At 35.2% G+C, this 24,928-nt stretch overlaps 2 protein-coding genes and 3 pseudogenes across 5 annotated transcripts; 3 read left to right on the forward strand and 2 right to left on the reverse strand.

Moving 5' to 3' along the window:
- Positions 1–856: 856 nt before the first annotated feature.
- LOC120187910 lies at positions 857–7,249 on the forward strand (annotated as a pseudogene).
- Positions 7,250–8,309: 1,060 nt separating this feature from the next.
- On the forward strand, positions 8,310–11,274 carry LOC120187891 (SWI/SNF complex component SNF12 homolog). 3 transcript variants are annotated; one of them, XM_039191497.1, is made up of 3 exons: positions 8,310–8,391; positions 8,779–10,311; positions 10,874–11,274. In XM_039191497.1, exons 2-3 carry the CDS (start codon positions 8,786–8,788, stop codon positions 10,944–10,946), a joined length of 1,599 nt encoding a protein of 532 aa, XP_039047428.1. In that variant the 5' UTR covers positions 8,310–8,391; positions 8,779–8,785; the 3' UTR covers positions 10,947–11,274. The 3 variants fall into 3 exon arrangements, 2 of the variants coding, with proteins under 2 accessions (XP_039047428.1, XP_039047421.1); XR_005522349.1 differs by lacking the exon at positions 8,310–8,391 and having other exon boundaries at positions 8,553–10,311; positions 10,874–11,042; positions 11,083–11,274; XM_039191490.1 differs by lacking the exon at positions 8,310–8,391 and having other exon boundaries at positions 8,553–10,311.
- Positions 11,275–12,337: 1,063 nt separating this feature from the next.
- On the reverse strand, positions 12,338–15,293 carry LOC120187917 (annotated as a pseudogene).
- Positions 15,294–15,463: 170 nt separating this feature from the next.
- LOC120187937 (transcription and mRNA export factor ENY2-like) lies at positions 15,464–17,301 on the forward strand. Of its 2 annotated transcripts, XM_039191523.1 has the most exons (6): positions 15,464–15,631; positions 15,714–15,801; positions 15,886–15,980; positions 16,414–16,497; positions 16,820–16,896; positions 16,965–17,301. In XM_039191523.1, coding segments are annotated over exons 1-6 (420 nt in total). In that variant the 5' UTR covers positions 15,464–15,629; the 3' UTR covers positions 17,039–17,301. The 2 variants fall into 2 exon arrangements, with proteins under 2 accessions (XP_039047454.1, XP_039047460.1); XM_039191529.1 differs by lacking the exon at positions 16,414–16,497 and having other exon boundaries at positions 15,465–15,631; positions 16,965–17,290.
- Positions 17,302–17,720: 419 nt separating this feature from the next.
- On the reverse strand, positions 17,721–20,145 carry LOC120187924 (annotated as a pseudogene).
- Positions 20,146–24,928: the final 4,783 nt, after the last annotated feature.

Genomic DNA, 24,928 nt, shown 5'->3' on the forward strand with positions numbered 1-24,928 from the left:
CAGAGAAATGAATTGATTAATTTAGTGGTCTATATAATACGATATAGCTGCTAAAGGCTTTTAAATTTCTTTATTCTAACCAAATTGTCTACTTATTTAATTGTTTTAACTTTCTTTCCCCTATAGCCTATTGAAAGCAGTAGTTCTAATCCATTACAACTTTTATGAAAGATATATGAACCCAAACATAGGTAGTTAATGTTGAGAATTATAATTTTAACTGGGTTCTTATTATTAAAATGATAACTATAAATGTTAAATAAATATGAAAAATATAAAAATTACGTGAACTAAGCTATTCGTTAAGTGAGAATAATAAATAGCAAAAACGAATGCATGGTATTGTAATTCCAACAGTATCAGCCATACTAAATTAATAAATCTCTCCAGCAAATGGGGGTGCTTGCAATTGTAAATTCATTTCTGTAATTCCCAGTTCTTTATTTTTATTTTATTATTTTCCCTATATATCATATCTTCTCTCTCTTGCTCTACTTCAAGTGTTAGTGTTTAACCTCTACAGACTTGCAAGTCTGTAATAAAAATCTCTTTTCCTTCACTCTGCGCTATTTATCTTTGTATTTTGTTGTTTTCAAGCCTTGTTTTGATGATTCTTTTGGCGATTTTCTTATCTATGTTCATCAATGGATATTTATTATCTGCTTAATTTTTTCAATCTTTGATCAACTTCTGTTATGGATCTTCTATCTTGGTTTATTTTGCTTTATTCAGTTTAAATTTCTGCGTTGGATTGTGTTAAAAGATTAAATCTTGGCATTCCAAAGCCTCCATGTGAGTTTCATTATCTTTTGAATGTTTGATCAACTGCTGATATGAAATAATCAGGTTCTTCATAAGCATAAACTAGATTTTTAATCAGGTTATGAAACAATCTGGTTTTGTTTTGTAGGGTGTTTTTTTCTTCTTCTTTTTATGTAATCTTTTACCTGTTTCTGTGAAAACAACATGGCTGCGGATAGCTTTCTTATGCCCCCATGCCGAAAGATTCGGATTCGAGAAGCTAAAGAACCGAATCCGAATCGTTGTGATTCCTCAGGTGTAGAAGAATCTCAGGATGCAGATTACCCTTATGTTCCCCAACTCAGTGATGACATCGAGAAATCGATATTGGCTCGATTTCCTCGATCTAGAATACTCACGTCTTGTATAGAGTGGTGAGTTGTTTAAGGTTAGGAGGCAAATTGGGTTTAAAGAATCATCTATATGCATGTCAGCCAGTGGGGGAAACTGTTGGGGGCATTTGATAGGCTATTCAAGTGTTGCAGGCAGCTGCCGGAGTTACCGTCAAGGGATGTGTGTTGTATCGGTGGTGATAAAGAGTCGCTTTGTGCCGGAAGCCACTTGATTGTGTCAGGAAGAGACTACACTGAATGCAATGTTGTGTGGAGGTTTGAACTCGAAACTAGTAAATGGTTTAAAGGGCATTCGATGATCGATCTTCAATGTTTGTTTGCCTCTGCCACTTGTGGTACATTCGGATTTGTAGCAGGTGGAATCGAGATGGGGCTACTAGGGGCCGAGGTGTTGAATTCAACCGAGAAATATAATCCGGAGACCAAGTCATGGGAAAGTTGTTGAAAATCGGTGCAAGTGGCACCGAGAGTTGCTGAAAGTTGGCAACAATAATACACCGAAAAGCTGGCACTGATTTTGTTGATTTTTTGGCAATGATAAAATTGTACATTTAGTCCATATACTTAGGATATTTATAAGATTAGTCTTTAAACTTCAACTATAAATATTCTAACCCATTTAGCTTTTAAATCATCCCAAATCATATTAGTTTTCTCCCAATACTAGAGAATTTAAAGAGTTTTCTTGAGAGTTGTTTTCTCCTTTTTATCAAGAGAAAATTGTGATTGTTTTCTTCTTGTTAGATCGAGAGAAGTTGTAATTCCTATTTTCTCATAGTGAAATTCTTCTACCGTTGCCTGTGATTTTTACCCTATATTATTTAGGGGGTTTTCACGTAAAATTTGTGTCTTATTTATCTTCATTTTATTTTCTCAAATTATCAGTTGTGATTTTGCTCTATCCGATAGTCGTATTCCGCGACAATTGGTATCAAGAGCCAGATTTGAGTGTGTAATATCTACTTATTGTCTTTGTGGTTGTCACTAAAAGGTGGATCCTCCAACATAAGAAAGTAAGAAGGTATTACCCATTCTTTGAAGGTTTCAGAGAACTATTCACGATAGTGAAATAGTGGGAGCTATATGTAATAGAAGATATGACAACGAAATTTGATATTGAAAAATTCAATGGGAGAAATTTCTCATTGTAGAAATTGAAGATGAAGGACATCATGAGGAAAGACGGTTGTCTAGAAGCTATTAGTGAAAGGCCGGTAGATTTCACAGATGACAATCGAAATGGACGAGAATGCTATGACAAACTTTCATCTAGCATTAGCATATGAAGTATTGTCAAGCATCGAGGAGAAGAAGACAACTAAGGAGATATGAAATCATCTCACCAAATTGTACGAGGTCACATCATTGCACAATAAAAGTTTCCTTAAAAGGAAATTGTATACTCTTCAGATGCCAGAATCTACTTCAGTGACGGAGCACTTAAACACGTTGAACACTTTATTTTCTCAGCTTACATCCTTAATATGTACAATAAGAGAACAAGAACGTGTTGAACTTCTACTTCAAAGTCTACCGGATTCGTATAATCAACTCATCATCAACTTAACAAATAGTAATGTCACCAGTCTAGTTTTCGATGACGTTGCAGTTGCTGTTCTACAAGAAGAAAATCGGCGCAAGAACAAGGAAGACAGACAAGTAAATCTGCAAACAATCAGAAGCGTTAACAACGATGAGAGGGAGATCAATAGAACGTGGCCAAAGCAGCAGTCACAAACATGGTAGATCAAAATCGAGAAGCGAAAAGAATTTAAAGTGCTACAACTGTGGAAAGAATGGTCACTTGAAGAAGGATTGTTGGAGTATATGTAAAAACTCCAATCCACAAGGCAATACCACAAACACTTCAGATGATGGAGATGCTCTATGTTGTGAAGCATCAACCACCGTGGAAGGTAGAAAAAGATTTGCAGATATATGACTCATTGATTCGGGAGCAACATATCACATTACCTCAAGAAGAGATTGGTTCCATCATTATGAACCTGTCTCAAGAGGATCTGTGTATAGTTGCAATGATCATGCCTTAGAGATCGTTGGCGTGGGAACCATCAAATTAAAGATGTATGATGGAACTATTAAAGTTGTTCAGGAAGTGCGGCATGTGAAAGGCCTGAAGAAAATTTTATTATCCTACGGATTGTTGGATAATAATGCAAGCAAGATTGAAAAACGGAAAGGAATCATGAAGGTGTTCTGTGGAGCGCTTGTGGTGATGAAAGGCGAAAAGATAGAAACAAACTTGTAGATGCTGAAGGGAGAGACTTTGCTAGAAGCAGAAGCCTCTGTTGTCTCATGTAGTTCAGATTCTAAAATGCTATGACATCAGAAACCTGGACACATGTCAAAACAAGGAATGAAAGTCCTTGTGGAGCAAAAGCCACTTCCAGGCTTAACAAAGGTATCTCTGACTTTATGTGAACATTACATAACAAGTAAGCAACATCGGTTGAAATTCAACACGTCAAATTCTAGAGGCAAAAGTGTTCTAGAATTGGTTCATTCTGACGTATGGAAAGAACCAGTTACATCCCTAGGTGGAGCAAAATACTTTGTCTCATTTATTGATGACTACTCCATGAGATGTTTGGTGTACCCTATTAAGAAAAAGTCAGATTTGTTTTCAACTTTCAAAAACTTCAAAGCGCGGGTGGAACTTGATTCTGGAAATAAGATCAAGTGTTTCAAAACAGATAATGGAAGAGAATACACAAGTGAAGAATTTGATGACTTTAGCAGGAAAGAAGGCATCAAAAGACAGTTCACAGTGGCGAATACTCCTCAACAAAATGGAGTGGCAGAGCAGATGAACAGAAACTTGTTAGAAAGAACAAGAGCAATGTTGAGGGCTGCAGGCCTAGAAAAATCATTTGGACAGAAGTAGTCAATACCGCCTGTTATTTGGTGAATCGAGCTCCATCAACTGCAATAGAGTTGAAGACATCAATGGAGATGTGGACTGGTAAACCAGCTGATTATTCAAACCTCCATGTATTTGGAAGTATCGTGTACATGATGTACAACTCTCAAGAAATTTCAAAGTTGGATCTAAAATCCAGGAAATGCAAATTCTTGGGGTATGCTGATGGAGTAAAGGGGTATCACTTGTGGGATCTCACTGCCCGCAAAGTGATCATCAGCGGGGATGTTATCTTTGTAGAAGATAAACTACAAAGAAAAGAAGATAAACTATAAAGAAAAGAAGACGATGATAGCGCTAAAAAGTCTGAGACTATACAGATACATCTGGAAAAGGAGCTTGAACTAGGAGATTCTTCTGAAGCAGAACCAACACATGATGAACAAGAACCAGAGAGTTCTGAAGCTCCAACAACTCGTCAATCATATCATGTGAGAAGACGTCCCAATTGACACTCAGATTATGTTATAGAAGGAAATATTGCATACTGCCTTTTAACAAAGGACGATGAGCATCAACATACCAGAAGGCAATAAACAAATCAGATATTTCACTGTGGATGATGACGATGCAAGAAGAAATTGAAGCCCTTCATAAAAATAATACATGGGACCTTGTGCCACTACCATGAGGAAAGAAGCCAATTGGTAACAAATGGGTCTTCAAAATCAAGTGAAATGGTGACGATCAAGTTGAGAGGTATCGTGCAAGACTGGTGGTTAAATGATATGCTCAAAAAGAATGTATTGATTTCAATGAAATCTTTTCTCATGTGGTTAGACTAACAACAATTTGAGTAGTCTTGGCAATGTGTGCTACATTGAATTTACATCTAGAGCAGCTAGATGTTAAAATAACTTTTCTTCATGGAAATCTTGACGAAGAGATTTATATGCTCTAGCCTGAAGGTTTTGAAGAAGAACTTGGTTTGCAGGTTGAACAAATCTCTGCATGGTCTAAAGCAGGCGCCGAAGTGTTGGTATAAGAGATTTAATTCCTTCATTATGTGTCTTAGATACAACAGACTTAACGCAGACCCTTGTGCTTATTTCAAGAGGTTTGGTGATAACGATTTTGTTATATTGCTATTGTATGTGGATGAGATGTTGATTGCAGGACCCAAAAAAGATCATATTGAAGAATTGAAGGCACAACTGGCTAGGGAATTTGAAATGAAGGACTTGGGATCAGCAAACAAGATTTTGGGGATGCAAATTCACCGAGACAGAAGTGATAGGAAGATTTGGCTTTCACAAAAGAATTACTTGAAGAAGATCTTGTCACGATTCAACATGCAAGATTGTAAGTCAATTTCTACCCCTCTTCCTATTAACTTCAAATTATCCTCTAGTATGAGTCCTAGCAGTGAAGAAGAGGGGATGGAGATGTCTCGAGTGTCGTATGCATCGACAGTGGGAAGTTTAATGTTCGCTATGATATGCACAAGCAGTGAGAGTGGTTAGTCGGTACATGGCGAATCCAGGAAAAGAGCATTGGAATACAATAAAAGAGGATCCTGAGATACATCAAAGGGACCTCAAATGTTGCATTATATTACGGATGATCAAACTTACTTATCAATGAGTATGTCGATTCTGACTATGCAGGGGATTTGGATAAAAGCAAATCTACAACAAGATATGTGTTCAAAGTTGCTGGTGGAGCTGTAAACTGGGTTTCAAAATTGCAGTCAGCTGTGGCTAAATCCACAACAGAAACAGAATATGTAGCATATACGCAAGACAGTAAAGAAACAATATGGTTGAAGATGCTATTGGAGGAGCTTGAGCACAATCAAGAGTATGTCTCTCTGTTTTGTGACAGTCAAAGCGCCTTGCATCTAGCAAGGAATCCATCATTTCATTCAAGGAAAAAGCACATACGAGTTCAGTATCATTTCATTCGTGAAAAGGTGGAAGAAGGGACAATAAATATGCAGAAGATCCATACCAAAGACAACATAGCAGATTTCATGACGAAGGCGATCAATACTGATAAATTTACTTGGTGTCGATCCTCTTGTGGCCTGTTAGAAACGTAAGCAACATGAAGGTACAAGGTAGAAAGAATGGTGTGAAGATATGATTGTTCCAATCAAATCTTCAAGTGGGAGATTGTTAAAAATTGGTGCAAGTGGCACCAAAAGTTGTCGAAAGTTGGCAACAATAATACACTGAAAAGCTAGCACTGATTTTGTTGATTTTTTTTTGCAATGATAAAATTGCACATTTAGTCACTATAATTTAAGGTATTTACAAGATTACTCCTTAAGCTTCAACTATAAATACCCTAACTCATTTAGCTTCTAAACCATCCCAAATCATACTAGCTTTCTCCCAATACTAGAGAAATTAGAGAGTTTTCTTGAGAGTTGTTTTCTCCTTTTTATCAAGAGAGAATTGTTATTGTTTTCTCCTTGTTATATCAAGAGAAGTTGTAATTCATATTTTATCATAGTGAAATTCTTCTATCATTGCTCGTGGTTTTTACCCTATATTATTTAGGGGGGTTTCCACGTAAAATTTGTGTATTCTTTATCTTCATTTTTATTTTCTCAAATTATCAGTTGCAATTTTGCTCTATCCGATAGCCGTATTCCGCAACAAGAGTCTCCCATATATGTATAAGAAAAAAAAAGCTTTGCTCAGGTTGTTTCATGGATGACAAGTTCTATGTAATAGGAGGGAAAGATGAAAAAGACATGGAACTCACCTGTGGGGAGGCTTATAACAAGGATAAGAACACATGGGAACTAATACCGGGAATGCTGAAAGACGACGATAATCCGGTGGTGAAACGACAATCACCGCCCCTTCTAGCGGTGGTGAACAACGAGCTTTACTGTCTCGAAACATCTTCGAATGAGCTCAAGATGTGCCTTAAGAACTCCAACACATAGAAGAAACTTGGAGCGGTACCTGTTACAACTGATCTTCATAAAGGATGGAGAGTGGCTTTTAAGTCGCTTGGCAACGAAATGTTGGTGATTGGATATTCATCGGCCATTTCAAACAGCAACGGCAATTGCAATGGTATGACGATATACACTTGCAGACCGGAAGCCGAGAGAGAGGAATTGCGATGGAGGTGCATCGAGGGATACAAGGACCGTCTAAACTTCTTTCTGCTCAACTGTTGTGTGAGGGTAGCTTGACCATACAGTGTTTAATAGGTTGAATAAAAGATGGAGGGAGGAGTTGTAAGAAACTTCCATTTATGTTGTAGTTCAATGTGCTGTGTGCTTCAAAACTAAACTTTAGTCGACATACACAACCTGCTGCCTTTTCAATTTCCATATATTCTCCTAATCTTACTTAATTTTGAACCAAATAGGGAAAATTAATGTTGAATTCTGGTGTTTTGAAGTGAGGTGAAATAAATTTTAAATTCAAACTTTTTTATTTTTTACTTTCAAGGAATAAATTACTCATTTTTACTTAAATTTAAAATATGACAAGTTAAGAGATTAATTAATTAGACAGGTTAAAGATGGTAATACTGTCTCATCTTGTATGGATTCGAAATTTAATATTTATTTTAAAAAAATTATTTAATAAAAAATATGATGAGTTAATAATTTTTTAAGGTTTAAGCTGAAGAGACATTGAAAATTATCAATCTATGAATATTTAAGTTCGATTATCATCATTTGATCATATGAGTTATCATGATTAAATTATTTTTTAGTACATTTTTTGTGTTTTGTGATGATTATTTTTCTATTTCAAAATTAAATATGTATAGACCAACTTGTTCTTTTATCGTAAAAACTACTAATTGATTCCTAAGTCTACAGTACAAACACAGATAATTTATGGATTACTTTATTATTTTGATTTTAAATAGTGGGCAATTAATCAAAAGAATTGTGGTCAAATATTTTTTCTATGGTCACGTTTTTTTTCTAGTTTTATTAGTATATATATATAAGACATTTGAATAATATAAAATATATTTGATATTTTTTTAAATGTGAAAATAGAAGGGAATGAATTTTTTTTAGTTGTATTCTTAATAATAAATTTGAAAATGAAATAATTATAAAACTCTGGTGAAGTAAGTCAAGTTTAGTAAAAAAACAAAGAGGTAGCTAACTCGACCCATAAGATTGTAGCAGGCTGAGCCGAGTCTGTTCTAGGTCGGGTTCGGATACGAGCACGGGTACTGATGTTTAATAAATGGGAAAAAGAACTGAACGAGAGAGAAAAGGAAACATTCGGGAGAGAAGGGAGACGGAACTCTGTGTAGCTGCTGGTCTAGGAAAGGCAAAAACGCTTAAAATCTCTTCACTCTTTCGTAAGATCTTTTTTCTTCCCTTCCAATTTTACGTTTTTAATTATTTCTTTCCAGTTTTATTCTCCTTAATCTCATAATGTAATCCCACATTCTTCATTTCTTGCACTTTTCATCTTTGTTTCCCATTAATTTCCCCTTCGTTTCATATTTAGAACTTTTGGGGGTAAGATTTAGTTCAAATTCAGCTCCCTTGAGGGATTTTGCAAAATTAGGGCTTTTTCGGGGGGACTTGGGTACCCTTTAGGGTTGAACTTCTAAAGGTTTAATTTTGAAGGGAATTATTGCTTCTTTGGGTGTTCTTGGTTAGTGGGCTGAGATAGCCCGGAATTTACTTTTTTGCGGATGTTTTAGATCTTGATGAATATTTGATATTTCCCGGAGAATTAGATTAGTGATGTCCATGAATGGGAACAATCCCCCAAAAGGCCTTGGGGCGTCTTCGTCGCCATTTGGAAACACGGGGATGGAGCCTCCTTCTATGCCTGGAAACCCTGGATTCTCACAAGCACAGCACAGTGCTGGTTTTCAAGCTCAATATCAGCTATCCCACGCTCAGGCTCTTGCTCAGGCTCAGTCGAAAGCTCAGGCTCATGCTCAACTCCAAGCACACTTACAAGCTCAAGGTTTGTCCCTTAACCAGGCTCAGAATGCTGGCATTGGGAATTTAGGTTTGTCTTCTCCGTACATGTCTACTCCTGGCAGTGCAAGTGCAAAGAGGGTCCTTCAAAAATCCCCCATGCTCCCTCCTGTTGTTCCTATGATGAACACAATGTCACCTTTGCGAACAATGGAACTTGCATCTGCTGCACGAAGAAAGAAGCAGAATCTTCCTGACAAACAACTACAAGATAGAGTGGCAGCAATTCTTCCCGAATCTGCTTTGTATACCCAGCTTCTTGAATTTGAGGCACATGTCGATGCAGCATTAACTAGGAAAAAAGTTGACATTCAGGAAGCACTTAAAAACCCACCTTGTGTTCAGAAAACTCTTCGCATATACGTTTTCAACTCATTTGCTAATCAGATCAAGACTATTCCTCAGAAGCCTAATGCTGAGCCTCCCACGTGGACCCTTAAGATTATTGGGAGAATCCTGGAAGATGGAGTAGATCCAGATCAACCTGGGTTTGTTAATAAAACAAACCATTTATACCCAAAATTTTCATCTTTCTTCAAGAGAGTAACAATTTCCTTGGACCAGAGACTATATCAAGATAATCATATCATTATATGGGAGCATGCTCGATCGCCTACGCCTAATGAAGGTTTTGAGGTGAAGAGAAAAGGAGATAAGGAGTTCACTGTGAATATACGGTTGGAAATGAGTTATGTGCCTGAGAAGTTCAAGCTTTCTTCAGCTTTGATGGAAGTCCTCGGTATTGAGGTTGACACACGCCCCAGAATTATTGCTGCAATTTGGCATTATGTGAAGGCTAGAAAACTTCAAAACACAAATGATCCGTCTTTCTTCAATTGTGACGCACAACTTTTTAAAGTTTTTGGGGAAGAAAAAGTGAAATTTACGATGGTTCCGCAGAAGATATCACAGCATTTGTCTCCTCCACCACCCATACATTTGGAGCACAAGATCAAGCTTTCTGGGAATAATCCTGTTGGGACTGCATGCTATGATGTCTTAGTGGATGTTCCTTTTCCCATACAGAGGGACCTCTCAGCTCTTTTGTCAAATGCAGAGAAGAGCAAAGAGATCGAGGCTTGTGATGAAGCAATATGTGCCACCATAAAGAAAATTCATGAGCACCGTAGAAGGCGAGCATTCTTTCTAGGTTTCAGTCAATCACCAGTGGAGTTTATTAATGCTTTAATTGAGTCTCAGAGCCCAGATTTGAAAATGGCAGCTGGGGAAGCTAGTCGAAGTGCTGAAAAAGAACGACGATCAGATTTCTTCAACCAACCATGGTAAGCTCATTTCTCTGTTTAGTTGCAGTTGTTTTTGTTTAATTTTGGATCATTTACCTCAAGTTTAAAACCTAACCTATAATTTCAAAATATTCTGTAATTTCCACAGATAAATGATAATATCTTGCATTGTGATTGATATGTTAGCAGCCTCAGTCTCCGATTGATCCTTTAACCCTATTGCATCTCACCTCTAAGTGTGGCATAGTAGTTATTACTATTCCTGAAAATTTGTCTTCTTTTGCTGGAGACAGCTTTCAAAGCAGTCTTTATATGTATAGCCCATACTAGCATCTTGTTTAAGACTTGAGATTTGCTCACAGAAGTTTTGACCAACAGTTTTCAGTATTTGAGATAAACTGTTGGTCCACTGCATCATTTTAGTCGAAGTCTGAGTAGTCCACTGCATTCTTTCGTATATATTATGCTTGGGTTGTAGTATATTTATATGCTTTGTCTAAATTAATTTCTTTGGGAAACCTTTTGAGAGCAATAATGGTGGTAATAATATTTGTGAAAGGATGAAGAATAATTAAATTTCTCTTTTGGTGACTCATTACAGGGTTGAAGATGCTGTTATACGTTATTTGAATCGCAGGCCAGCCGTTGGAAGTGATGCTCCAGGAAGCACTTGAATCATGGCTCCGAAGTTTTGGTTGGGACCCAGTATGTTCTTTCATTGATTTGAATCATGCATCAACAGTAGACCCATTCCTTACGGAAATAGAATTGTACTGTTGCTGGATGGCAATTGAGAGGGATGTAGAAAAGGAAGTAGCTTGTGTAGGCATAAATATCATCAAACTTCATTTTTTTAAGAGTAGAAATTAGCAAGAAGATGTTTTTATTTCGTTAAAAATAGTAATTTATATATGGTAGATTCATGGCTGCTTTCTTAGTTTGACATCAATGTTTCTTCTTGGTTTATATAATGGAAATGCAGTGTTTATGAATGTGGATTGAACACTGGAAATGGCCAATTATGTTATATTTGGTTTATTATTATCATTGCCTAGTAAGAACGATATATTTCTTTTACCAAATATACCCTTGATGCAAATACTTCTTCCTAGGTATAAAGCAAAAGAATCGAGGGTGATTGAAATTAGAACTTGACACGGAATCCAATCAAATTCAATTTGATTAAATAAGTCAGCAATTTGGATATTAAATATTTGGAAGGAACTATGTTGCAAAGCTTTCCGTATCCTTCATCACATTTGATAGATTAATGGTTTCTTAGGTATTTAATTGTAATTATGAATAAGTAGGTAAGTTCTAAAACAATAATAACTCTGATATATATCGACAAGTGATTATAAAAAAATATTAAATTATACTTAACCATATAAAACACGGCTATTCAAATTTGACACTTAAAAGTCTACTTAAAAATAATACATCATCAATAATACAAGAAACATAGTTTTACACGAAAAAAACTTGCACATTATCAATGGTACCAGATACATTATTTTACACAAAAAAAATCATTTAAAAGAAAAGTAAAAACAATAAAATCTAAAAAGGTCTCAACCCGGGTTGCACCTAGTTTTGATAGATTAGTCTTCCAATGGAGATTTTTTGCATTCAAAAAGACTCGAACTCGAAACTTACTTAAACAAAATCATGCTACTTACCACTTGAACTAATTCTCATTAATGATGTAACAATATTTTAACTATCATGATAACTACAAAATTTAGTTTAGTTAGATTTTTCTTTATAAAAAAATAATTATAGAGAATTAAAAAAATCAAAAAATATTATTTTTGTTTAGGGTATAGTTTGGAAAGGTGTATTGATTAGATGGTTAATTCAACCATTCAATATTAGCATTTATGAGTCATCTGATTATTTAAAATAATTAGATTGATTGATCAAGAATGATGTTTCGATTGTTGATTTGATTAAATTTGTAAACTAAAGGTAAGTTATAAAATAAGTATTAAAATTATCTGAATTAATTTACACAAAATATATATTAATCAAGTAAGCAGCATTGTATTCACTACTGGATTTTGAAGAAAAAAAAAATGCTATATTTGCTTTATTCTTCCAAATGATGATGGTATACAGTATTCCTGTTCCTTTGAAGCACACGGTATAACAATCTCCGTCACAGTTACAAAGACGAACCAGACATGATTCTCTTACCTTAATTTACCTTCTTTAAATTCTCGTGGTTCTTTATGGACAAATGTTCTACCAGTGTTACAGATGCTTCCTCCATTTTCTGTGTTCTTGCTGTCTGGCAAAATATCTTATATAAACATAAAGGGAAACAAACCTTGCAAGGAAAGGCAACATCTGAAAAAAAAATATCCCCAAGAAAAAAAATAAGGTCGTATGATAAAATCGTACAAATGCAAGGTAAAATTTTGAATATCACATTGCTTAAATTGCTAGCCCCTTCATATTCAGGTAAAATAAAATTATACTGATGTTAAACATAGGAAAGAAAAGATATGCATGAAAACTATTCTGGAAATCTGAAAATAACTATGCAACTCATACCTATTAAAGCTGGCTTTAAACTTTTTACTTTCTCCAGGTCCAGTCGAAAGCTAAACGTTTTCTACAGCGCTCATCTGAGTTGCACGTTTAAGAAGGCTTCTGTAGTCATACTTCTTGACCACTCATCAATCTCGCGAGCACGTAGAACAGGCAGTGGATGTGAGAGTTGTCGCGTTTGAGCATTTCTGAACATGAGATAATTAGCGACAACCAAAAGGGAAGTGCTAGGGAGAATTCTAAATTGCTTAATTCAAACCATTGGTTACCTTATATAATAACCAATCGGGCTCGAAGAAGCCTTATCATAAGAGCGAGCTTGCTCCAAAAATGCATCCACATTTAACTGGTCAGCCATGGATGGGCAGCCACCAGCTAACTTCATCAAAACAGAGATGACAACCTCTTGTAGGCGCATCACAAAGAAAGTCAGAAAATGGAATCTCAACAATTTAATTGCAGATTATGTTGGCTCAGGGAAAGATGCTGCATACCTTGGGATCTTGTGCGACGAGAAGGGCTGCCCGATCACAAGTAAGCTCTGCAGCCCTAAGCCAACGGAATAACTGTTCCTCTAAAGTCTGAGCTATAAAGCCACCAAGTCCTGTAAAAACAAAGGTACTCAACGCTATGTTGTATATTAACTGCATATATACTTCCACCTGATATACATATTCAACCAAAATTAAGGTCATTTAGGGATAAAATAGTTTTTTTTAGGATAAGATGGTATGGGCCATCTAAATTTTATACTAGTCCCCTTAAACATGGTAGTCCCTGTAAATCATCATCATCATTCACCCTCAGCAAAAACTGCAAGGTACATGTAAGCACATGAAAAGCAAGCCCATGCTTATGTATACTGGCAGCACATATGCTTCATCAACAATATATTAGTGTCCTCAAAATGTCAAGTGCACCGGACTTAAGCTAAGGATCACTTATCCTGAAAGTCCATAAGCTCCTTTAGTCTCGTCTGAGACTTTTTTCTCACACTTCTAATGTGCTCTAGTTAAATAAAAAACGTAACGGAAAGAAACAAATTCATACCAGGAATAGTATAGGCTCCAAGTGTGAGAAGATTTGCAAAGGTAAGCCAGACACCATGATCACATTTGAGATGACCCAATTCATGGGCCAAAACAGCCTGTTTCAAAGTTGCAAAACACTAAATTATGGCACTTTGTCTTTTAAAACACAGCCCTACTATGGGAAATAAAGCACATCTAATCCGATTTATACATATATAATCACAAATATGCATATGAAAACATTTTGTAATAGTAGAAGATCACAAAGAAAAGAAAGAAACCAAATCAAACTAAACAAACAAACAAACTTTTATCGAGAAGGATTCAAGTAGCACTCAATGCACTATAAAGGGAAAATCCAAATGAATGGACAATAAGGTTAAGACGTTTTATGAAAGAAAGAAAGCGGGAAAGAAGTGAAAACCTGCAGTTCATTTCGTGTCAGAAGCTCCACAAGACTAGTATGAATGACAACAAATGGTTTTTTACCACTTATAGCCAATGTATAAGCATTTGGAACAGGACTTTGCCGAACATAGAGATCTGGAGGTTCAATATTCAATATACCGGCAGCTTCAATCATCATTTTATGAAGTTCGGGAAGCTGATACAAGAAAAAGACAGTAATTTGAAACAAGTTGCGGTGGATACAACCAGAAAAACAAGTTTTGAAAAACAACTTTCTAAACATCAAGTAACCTGGTCTTTCGAAACAAGGACTGATGTCCCTATATTCTCAAGAAGCATGATTTGCTCTGTCATGGTTCCTGCTACAAAGCATTAAAAAATAACTAGTTTAACATTGAGATTTACCATAATTATAACCATTTGTTTTGGACTAGCCATAGTTTCAAAGAAGTAAATAAATGTCAAAATTACGTGATTTTCCTTTAAAATCTTGGAATTTCCTCCCTTTTAATCAAATTTAGTTTTTTTACGATCTAGTTTTGACTTTTTTAAAAATATGCAAAAATGATCAAATTTAATTAGTAAAAGCAATTACCTAGTAAAGCTCTTCCTATTTCGTTAAGCCCTGGAATCGCTTTCAATAGCAGCGTGTTCTACAACCAAAACAAGAAAATCAAATAAATTATGAATTAAATTCGTTAAATTTCCGATAGAAACCCCACCTGTTTATCGAGTGGATGCCGGAAATCATCAGCGTCGAGGTCCCGGAACACAAGCGGAGAAGCTCTGGAGTAAACCAAAACCCTAATTCTTCCATTTCTCTTCTTAACCGGTCGGAATCCGATTGATAACGGAGCAACGAATCTGGACTCCGTCGGTGCTCCGAAGGTGGAACGGAGGGAGGACGTCAAAGAAGGCTTTTGAGAAGTAAAACAGAGAGAAGAGAGAAGCAAAGAGGCCATTGATTACAAGAAAAAACACGACAAGAGAATGAAACAATGGTTAGCGTCTATGGAAGAGATTGAAATTCTTTGGATTTTCTTTTCATTTTATTAGCGAATTTTTCAAAGATATTTTTTGTAATTTTATGGTTACCATTTGGCGCCACTTCTTTATCTTCCGGCCGTTGACGTATTAGGTTTTTCCGCATTTTCAAACTAATCCAAGGGACAAAATAGTAAAACGTTTCATCATGTAAAACCTCCCAAACGCTGCCGTTTCAGGAGGTGGTCGCCAAAGGGGAAAAGAAATTAAAAATTCCCGTCTTTCTTCTAACATTCTCGTTCTTCAAGCTGTTTCCAGGATAAAATTTTATTCAATTTCTTCTTTCGTTGATTTTTCGTAGACCAATAGAGCTTTAAAATCATGTAAACCTCTTGATTCTATTTAAATTTCAGTGAATAGGTAACCAAGATCGCATCTTTAAATTAAATTGATTTTTCATAACAGGAAACATTCAGTAAATCGACCACCAACTCCAGATGCTGCAGAAGATCAAGGGAAAGAACCCACCCTTCAAGAAATTATTAACATCAAGGTCGTTTTTTCTCTATTTTAATTATGGAACGGATTCTGGGTGTTTTTTAAAGTTTATTTACTATGATTTCATTGAATTTTGCAGTTGATCGAGAGTGGGGAAAAAGAGAGATTAATGGAGCTGTTAAGAGAAAGGCTTATAGACTGTGGTTGGAAGGATGAGATGAAAGCTATTTGCAGGTTTTACTTGTTACTGTTTCCTTTCTTCAGGTTATCGTTTGAACTTAGGTCAATGCTAGTTTCTTTGCAATGTCTGAAAGTGTTAGTAACTTCGAATCGTTAGTATCAAAAAGTCGACAGAATGTTGAAGATTCATAGATATAGAATTAGAAATTAGAGTAATTAGAATCAAGTAGTTTCATATTGCTGTATATGAAAGGATTGGCAATTGTAGTATCTGAAAGTGGATAGTTTTGAATATTCACAGTTGTTAAGGCAATTAGAATACTTAGAACTAATTAGTGTTATCTTATTAACAATACTTCACAATCGTTTTTTTTTCCAACAGCGGGTTTTATTAAGTGATTAATCCATGGGAAAAAATTTGTTGTGGGGTTCTTAGGTTTTTTTTTTATTATTGTTGATTCCTACTATGTATAAACACAATGTGCAGGCTATGTCCAAATGTTGCAGATATGCTTATGCTGCATTTTCTGGATGCTGACGGAAAGCTAGTGGTGTTTTCTATTATGATCATGTATGAAAGATGCTTAGGCTTATTATTTGATGCATCTAATTGTATATAGCAATGTGATGTCGTGTGACGCTTCGGAGAATGACAACACATCTAAGTATGGAAATTCTCCTGTTAGTTGTGAGAAGCTGTGTAACCCTTGTTGTTGACCTTTTCTTCTGAAGGACATACAATAGATAAATGAAGTGTCATTTCATAAAATAGATAATGTTCCACCGATGGCTTATTTCCTTTAAAATTTAGTTTTTTATCCAATAAGCTATTTAGTTCATTGTGTGCAATCCTGATTATTCTTCATGAAACATCTTTCTGTTATGAATGATAGGGCGTATATTAAGAAGAAAGGAAGAAACAATGTCACTGTAGATGACCTTGTGCATTTGATCACCCCAAAAGGAAGAGGTAAGGATCTATTTTTTTCCTTCCGTTATACATTGTTTTATGATTTGGTTAAATCCTTGCTTATGCAGCTTCCGTTCCCGACAACGTAAAGGCCGACCTCTTGCAAAGAATTCGTACGTTTCTCATGTCTGCTGCTCTTTGATCATCAGCTTGCGTGGGAAAGCAATAGAGTAGTTCATTCTTGTTTTATGGGTTTCAATGGAAAACTTGTTAGAGTTTGGCTGTACCAGCAAGTCTTGTTTAAGGTGATGTTTATGAAATAGCTTAATACTATTAAGCCAAAGGAATACTCATTGTTCACTGCAAGTTGGATGGAACTTCGTTTATGCTTTATTGATGTTTACAATTGTCTGCAACTTTGGGATAGAAAACTCTGCTTTGGTCCTCTGGTGGAAGTTGAGTTTATTACTGTTTCGTGAGGTGGCTGGCCTTAGGAATGATAACAGCGTGTACTTGTTCTGTCTTTGTACGTATTTCTTTGATGACTATCCTTTGGTTTGTCTTGTGCATGTTTGATGTTTCAATGAACATAGTGGCTGTTGAAACGAGCATATCCTAGTCTAATTATAACTTAACTAAGATTATTTTGATATTATCATTTGCTTGATCTTGAACTTAAATGTCGACCTTAGAAAGCTAGAAATAGTAAGGATTGTTAAAATTTTACTATACATCCATTCTGTCAGCATTAGGAGTTTCCTTAGAAAGAAGATAGGATATATGTATAAGCACAAAAAGGCATCAATACCTTCTTTTCTTACTTTTAACATATTACACATATCATTCCCTTTCACATCTTGCAAGTCTATCTATAGGGGTTTTTGATTCATAGATTATCATGCAAAGAGGTTTTACAAAGCATCTTGACAAAACACTAATGCATTTATTCAACTGGCCAACTTCATTTCCTACTTTTTTTTCAAAGATGATTTCACCAACCGGACTTGCACCCACAACTTGCGTTCTATGAAAATCTTTGAAAAGCACACTGCTGATTTGCACTCGGCTAACATTTTGCTTATGGAGAGCCTGCTTGTTCACAAAGGTCTAATAGATCCAAAGTCTGCAAAGTTCAGAACCAAACTTGTTAGCTTTTGATAATAAAAGAGAAGAAATTGTTGGGGCGAACTTATAATTGTTTTTCATACCTCAGGAACTGAGAGCTCGAGACGAAACTTAGGGCCATCATAGTGGTGCAAGACTGGCCTAAAAGCATCCTCTTCCAATGCTTTGCAGACTTTCCTAATACGGATTCTCACCTATGTATTAGGGTAGAAAATTAAAAGGCTTAGGGTTAGTACAATCTTCCACTGAAATAAGCAATACAATTATAGGAATGATAAGCCCAAACTTCACCTGAGCAGGAAACCTTGACTCGCCTTTACACTTTTTGTCTTCCCAAGCAGTTGGATCAATGTTAGAACCCCCAAAACATGCTGCCTGTTCATATAAGAAATAGGGGAAGGGGGGCGAGATTAAAATGATTGTCACATCTATTTCTTCTATGAACATAAATTAACCCTGATTGTCATATCACTCCAGTATTACAAACTTAATACATTCAAGGCCTATCTCTTCCTTTTGGGACTGAGGTGGAGGTGGTTGAAAGAGAAATCAATCTCACCATTAAAAGGTATTATTGATAAATCTGATTGACTATCACATAAATCTAGCAAATGCAAACATTCGGAGAAAGAAAGTAACTCCAACAGTTGAAGGGCAATACTATCATTGCCTAATCAACCAACATCATCAAGCATCATAAAGTGCATGAAAAGAACGTTAGATGAGAATGTAGGAGAACAAACCTCAAAAATACCATGCAATTGATGACTAGTGTAGTTATAGAGAAAGAGAGGCAAGCCAGTGTGATTGCCCGAACAGAGTCCCTGTATCTTGGTGGTAAGCCTATTAAATGAGATAATAGCAACATGTAAGGACTAAGAATTCCTACCTAAAAATGTTAATAATGGGAATTAATGAACCAACAATTACATATACGAGAACATAAATCTTACCAAACAGTTGACGCTTTAAATCTTCCTGCATTGTATCATTGTTACAAACAAAGATGTATCCTCCAAGCACTTCATTTCTTGGAAGTGTCTCCGTGGCAGGCAAAGTCTTGAATCGTTTGTCAACAACATTGCTTGTCTCATTGCTGTTGTTATTGTTATTGTTGGTGTTGCTGTTATAGTTGACGTCTTTGCTGCTATGATTGTTGCCAGCGAGGGTTCCAAGGGTATTGCTGTTGTTTTTCTGGTAAACAGCATTCATATTGTAACTACCATTTTGGAAGGAACTTTTGCTTACATTATTTCCAATCTTGGAGTTCAAATTCAACATAGTAAAGTTAAGGTTCTCAAATTTGTTGTCTTCCTGGAACCCAAATTTATCCCTTATCCTCATTTCAGCTGGACCCATAGAAAGATCTAGATTGTTCATACGTTCACCCTTTATCCTCGTCTGTTCAGCCAGTTTTGATGCAGCCATCAACCATTTGTTATCCTCTGCGACTTTCGATTGTCCACGAAGATCATCTCCCAACTGCCAAAAGTTATTCATGTTCTCCATCTTGCAATTCCTAATCAGAGAAGACAACATAATTTGTAAAGAATTGTTAATTACGAAAGAAAACATAAAAATAGACCAAAAACAAAGCAAGCACGAGAAAAAAAAAATGAATGCAATGATTCATCATTTGATTCTTTCTTCCTTTAAGAATTTTCCTAGCTAACACTTGTAAAAACATTTAAGAAAAAAATCTTAAACAGTCAATATCCACTCATTTCTACCCAAATGAGACATAAAAACCTTGAGAATTGAATCATCATTTGATCTAAAGAGAGAATGTCAAATCACCAAACAAACAAAACGCTCGAAAGATCACATTTCATTAACATTTTTCTCAAAACACAAACAAAGCTCAGAAATCCTAAAACTTAAAGAGTCCAGTCTGCACTTGACTAAAAAAGAAACAAACATTTCTCCAAATCCGAACCCAACACAACAAAATTAAACTCAAAAAAAGAAAACCCACACCTATAAGCAACTCAAAAGCAAGACCCACAAAATCAAAATCATACAAATACAAAGGATTTAAAAAATAATGTTGAGATTTAACAAAGAACTAAACAAAGAGTAGGATACTTCACCAGATAAGAAGAGTAAAGCTTCTTTAGCACAAAGGTTGATTCAATAGATTTAGAAGCCAACTTTAAAGTAAGATTTGGGGATCCTATGTAAAAAGAAAAGAGTACCTTTACCCTTTCATTTATGGCTTTCTGCTGTGCTGTGTATTATGAAGTGGATTTTGTTTTTTATTTCATTTATAGATCCTTGTGACGATAGTGCCCCTCGATAGTTCTACTATTTTCAGGCTTTTACCCAGTTCGGTTTTCTTTAACAAAAGAACAGGTGGAAAGTATTTTTTGAAATTAAGTGCGGTTCGGGTTTAGTTCTATTTCGTTTACGCGCCCCACTTACCGCGTGTAAAACACCTTTTGTTTTTTTAAAAAACTTTGTTAAATATATTTTAGGTAAATATCTACTTGACCAGTTACCTGCTATTTAAGTTTTGATATGAAATTTATATTAATATGACATTATACGACTATTATTATTATTATTATTATATTTTATTGAGTAATTAAAATAAAATCAAATATAACGTTATGTATAATTTTAAAAAAACACTAATATATTAGTGATCAAATAAGTAATTAAATTCTTCATCTATTTATTATTTTTTTATTTTTTAATAGTATGAGGTGATTAAAGGTAAGATATATTTAAAATTTCTTACTCTACTAACAATAATACATATGCACTTTGTAAATATAACTACTTAAACTCAAATCTATAGTAATAATGTAATAATGACATTATCTTTTATTATTTTACTATTGAGATCGTTTGATAAATTTATTTATTTAACATGTTAAATTGAGGGTAATGCATTTTTTTAGTTTTGGTACCACTTATATTGCTAAAATAAATCATAATAAAGTTTGTTAATGTTTGTCCTAAATATCTATTTTGAAAATCTTAACATTAAATTTAAAATAATATTATTGATTGTTATTTATTTAAGAAAATATTATTTAATATATATATATTTACTTTAAAAATATTTAAGATAAGGATATTATTATTATTATGGAAAAAATCCAATCATGCTTTTGTACACCATCGTTATTTAGACTTCAGTTTCTTTAAATTTTCTATAAAATCATACGTGATATTATTATATTGGAAGATGTGATCCCGATGTTATTGAAAAAAAATTAAAAGTGTTTCTTTTTAAAAAATTAAAATAGAACACAATAAATTTGAATTAAATTTGTATTTAGTGAGTTAAGCTTTCATCCTTGAAGAAATATTTTATGGATAACACAAGATCAAATTTGGATATTATGATCAAATCTAAATAAATTCTATTGTAATAATTTAAAAGGGGTGTATAATTTAGCAAAAAAGTAGCAATAAAAAGAGGGGGTATGCCAGACAAAACGTGAAAACCCAATACAATCACATGGTTCAAGAGACACGCACTTGAGCAGCGCCTGTGATTAGCACCAACTTTCTGTTGGTCAAATATGTTCCTAGTTCCTACAGCGTTTTTATTTATTCTTTGAACACGTGATGAATTTCAGCGACTGTCGGTAAATACTTGTTTCTCCACCGTCCGATCTAATGATTAATTCCTAACGACGGTGATACCAATAATCACCAATCTTCTTTGGACACGTAGGCTAGAAGGTTAAATTTTTATTTTTCAAAAACTAATCGTTAAATGTTAAATTTTGAACAGAGTATTAAAATGAAATAAAAACTAAATTTTAAGTATGATTTTAAATACATACAAGTTTAAGTACATACTAAAATTGATAGTTTAAGTACTAATTATTTTAAAAAATTAAAGGTATGATTTAGTATATCTTTTATTAATCGAGTAATAATTATACAAAAGATTCAATTATTTAATAATAAATGTTCATCTACTCAAATTCGAAACTTGAAGATGAATAGCGATTAGAAACCATTCAAATCAGATATCATGTCTTTCACAAGCTCATCCGACTACATAACTACTGAAATATATATATGTTAAGCTCTATGTTTGATGATGGAAACTCTGAACACCAAATCAGTAGCATTGATGAGGTGAAAGAATAAAAATTAAAAAGTGATCCTTTTGGAGATAATTTACCCCAGCAAATTGAGTCCAACCACTTGTTAAACAGCACCTAAAACCACCATAGTTTTTTAGCTTCACAACCCATCTTCTTCCTGCAATCTCAAGGGTTACCAGCATAGTTTCCCTTTACAATATATCTCTTGCCAAATGCAGATGGAAATCTCTGCATACAGAACAATAAAAATAGCTTGAATTAGTATCCAACATGTAATGTCCATTTAGACTGCTGAATTCGGTTGTCGGGTCATTTCGCATTCGATTCTTTTCGAGTTATAAAAAAAATATTGTATCCATGTACAAAAGTAGTTGATAAAAAGCATACCAGAATGCCATGGTTCAAGTAACATGATCTAAAAACAAGTTTGAAATCTGGATCTTTTGGGAGATAAGCTTCAAAAACACCATCAAGGGAAGAAGCCCCTTGAGCATACTGTGAACAACCAGAATTGTGATGTCTCAATTAGTTAAAATTGTCTGCACAAAGTTAATGCATAAAAAGAGGTACAAAATATCAAGGATAGGAGGGAACTTGTACTTTCAACTGCTGCTTTGTCATCAATGCAGGATACTGCACCTTTACTTTTTCTAGGATTATCAGTTCCCAAGCTTTTCATGAATTTCACTGGATTAGCTCCATTCCCATCTGGCGGTATCAACGGCACTGAGGAATTCGGAAAATCTGCGCGACGAACATTGACGTACGTTAGAGGTGAAATGCTGGTTGGAATGTAAAAACAATGTACTCACCTACTGATTCTGCAACTTCACGGCGAAAGATGAATACGTTAAACGTGATTTCGATGATACTAACGAGCTCAAAAACACAAACATCCCCGACATCCAACTTGTTATCAATTGAGAAGACCTTTTATCCATTGCAGAGTCTTGGTACAAACCGTTTGCTTGTGTTATTATATTATGTTGAAGAATTGGGTAAAGAAAACGAAAGAACGAAAGAATTTTAATGAGGTTCATCAATGTGCTTACGTCCTCGGTGCCTTAGCGGCGCTGAAAGTTTTATTCAATGTCTCATAGGTTTAGGTTACATCTATATTTATAATAAATAAACCCTGATACATATTTAAAAAAATAACCATGTACCGTAACCCACATAATTGTAACCCCCACTACGAGACTTTCTTTATAAGGACAGATGATGTTCGTTGAGTTCGCTTCGCTCACTCCGCTCCATCCTCTGTCCTTTTTACCGGTATATTTATGAGTCATACCTTACAAATCTCCACCTTGACTAATATCCTGCCCCTTAGGAAACATTCAATGTGGGTTGGGTTACCTTCTTTAACAACTCAAAACATTCAACAAGTCCAAGCAATGTTTGAACTTGTCTGTCGTAACTAACTTGGTGAACATATCAGCGGCATTCTCATCAGTATGTACCTTCTAAAAAAATATCTCCAGATGCAACCAACTCTCTGATCTTGTGAAACCTTACATCAATATGCTTAGTTCTAGCATGATATACCTGATTCTTAGCCAAGTGAATAGTACTTTGATTGTCGCAAAAGCAACTAAACTCCACCTCCAACTCCTTCACTAAACCAGTAAGCCATAAAGCTTGTTTTGTAGCTTCAGCCGCTGCCATGTATTCAGCTTCAGTTGTAGATAATGCCACAACAGATTGAACCGTAGATTTCCAACAAATACGCCCTCCACCAAGAGTAAAGACATACATTATCGTAGATCTTCTATTATCCAAGTCACCTGCATAGTCTGAATCCACATATCCTACAATCAAAGGATTATCCCGCTGACTACCAAAAACAATTCCATGTCCCACAGTACCCTTTAAGTACCGAAAGATCCACTTGACTGCTTCTCAATGTTGCTTACCAGGTTTAGACATGTACTTACAAACTTGACTAACACATGAGCTAAATCAGACGAGTACATACCATTGCATACATCAAGCACCAACAACATTAGAATACAAACCTTTGTCATATCTTCAGCTTCCTTATCTGTCTTAGGGCACTGTTCTGATGAGAGCTTAAAGTGATTCGCCAATGGAGTGCTTACTGGTTTGCGCTGCTCATCGCCAAACCTTTCTAGCATTTTCTCAACATAACCCTGTTGAGATAGCCACAGTTTCCTGAGTCTCTGTCCCTGCAAATTTCCATTCCAAGAATTTCTTTGCAGCACCTAAATCTTCATATCAAATTCCTAACTCAATAAAGTTTTTAAACTGATAACATCATCTAGTTCTTCGCAGCAATTAACATATCATCAACATACAGTAACAGAAAAATAAAAGAACCATCATCAAGGCTCTTAACATAGACACAACATCATCTCACATCGCTTGTAGCCAATCTTGATCATATAGGAGTCAAACCGTTGTACCATTGTCTCGGAGACTACTTCAACCCACAAAGATTTCTTCAATCTGTAACTAAATGCTCATTTTCAGGTTGAGTGAAACCTTCAGACTGCCGCGTGTAGATCTGCTCCTCTAAATCACCATGCAAAAAAGCAATTTTCACATCCATCTGCTCTAAATGCAAATCCCAACTAGCCACAATGCAAGTACTTCTCGGATTGAAGTGTGCATGACCACAGGAGAGAAAAATCATCATAATCAACTCATTTTTGTGAAAAACCCTTTGCTACCAAAAGAGCCTTGAAACTCCCCTTCTTTTTCTGTTATGCTGGTTTCTTCTTATACACCCATTTGCAACCAATCGGACTTCTTACCCTCAGGAAGGTGAACTAACTCCCATGTACGATTTTGATTCAAAGACTCCATCTCCTCAACCATGCAGCCATCACTTGTCGTTTTCCTTACTAGTAACAGCATCATGAAAAGTAATTGGA

Source organism: Hibiscus syriacus, unplaced genomic scaffold (assembly GCF_006381635.1).
Source record: "Hibiscus syriacus cultivar Baekdansim isolate YM2019G1 unplaced genomic scaffold, ASM638163v2 tig00004041_pilon, whole genome shotgun sequence".
Taxonomy (NCBI): domain Eukaryota; kingdom Viridiplantae; phylum Streptophyta; class Magnoliopsida; order Malvales; family Malvaceae; genus Hibiscus; species Hibiscus syriacus.

Bases quoted from the DNA above. Each gene is read 5' to 3' on its own strand.
- LOC120187891 (XM_039191497.1), top strand. From the start codon at position 8,786: ATGTCCATGAATGGGAACAATCCCCCAAAAGGCCTTGGGGCGTCTTCG. The intron at 10,312-10,873 runs GTAAGCTCATTT...GACTCATTACAG, and splicing joins GATTTCTTCAACCAACCATG to GGTTGAAGATGCTGTTATAC.
- LOC120187937 (XM_039191523.1), top strand. The intron at 15,981-16,413 runs GTTTTACTTGTT...CACAATGTGCAG, and splicing joins GAGATGAAAGCTATTTGCAG to GCTATGTCCAAATGTTGCAG. The intron at 16,897-16,964 runs GTAAGGATCTAT...TTGCTTATGCAG, and splicing joins GATCACCCCAAAAGGAAGAG to CTTCCGTTCCCGACAACGTA.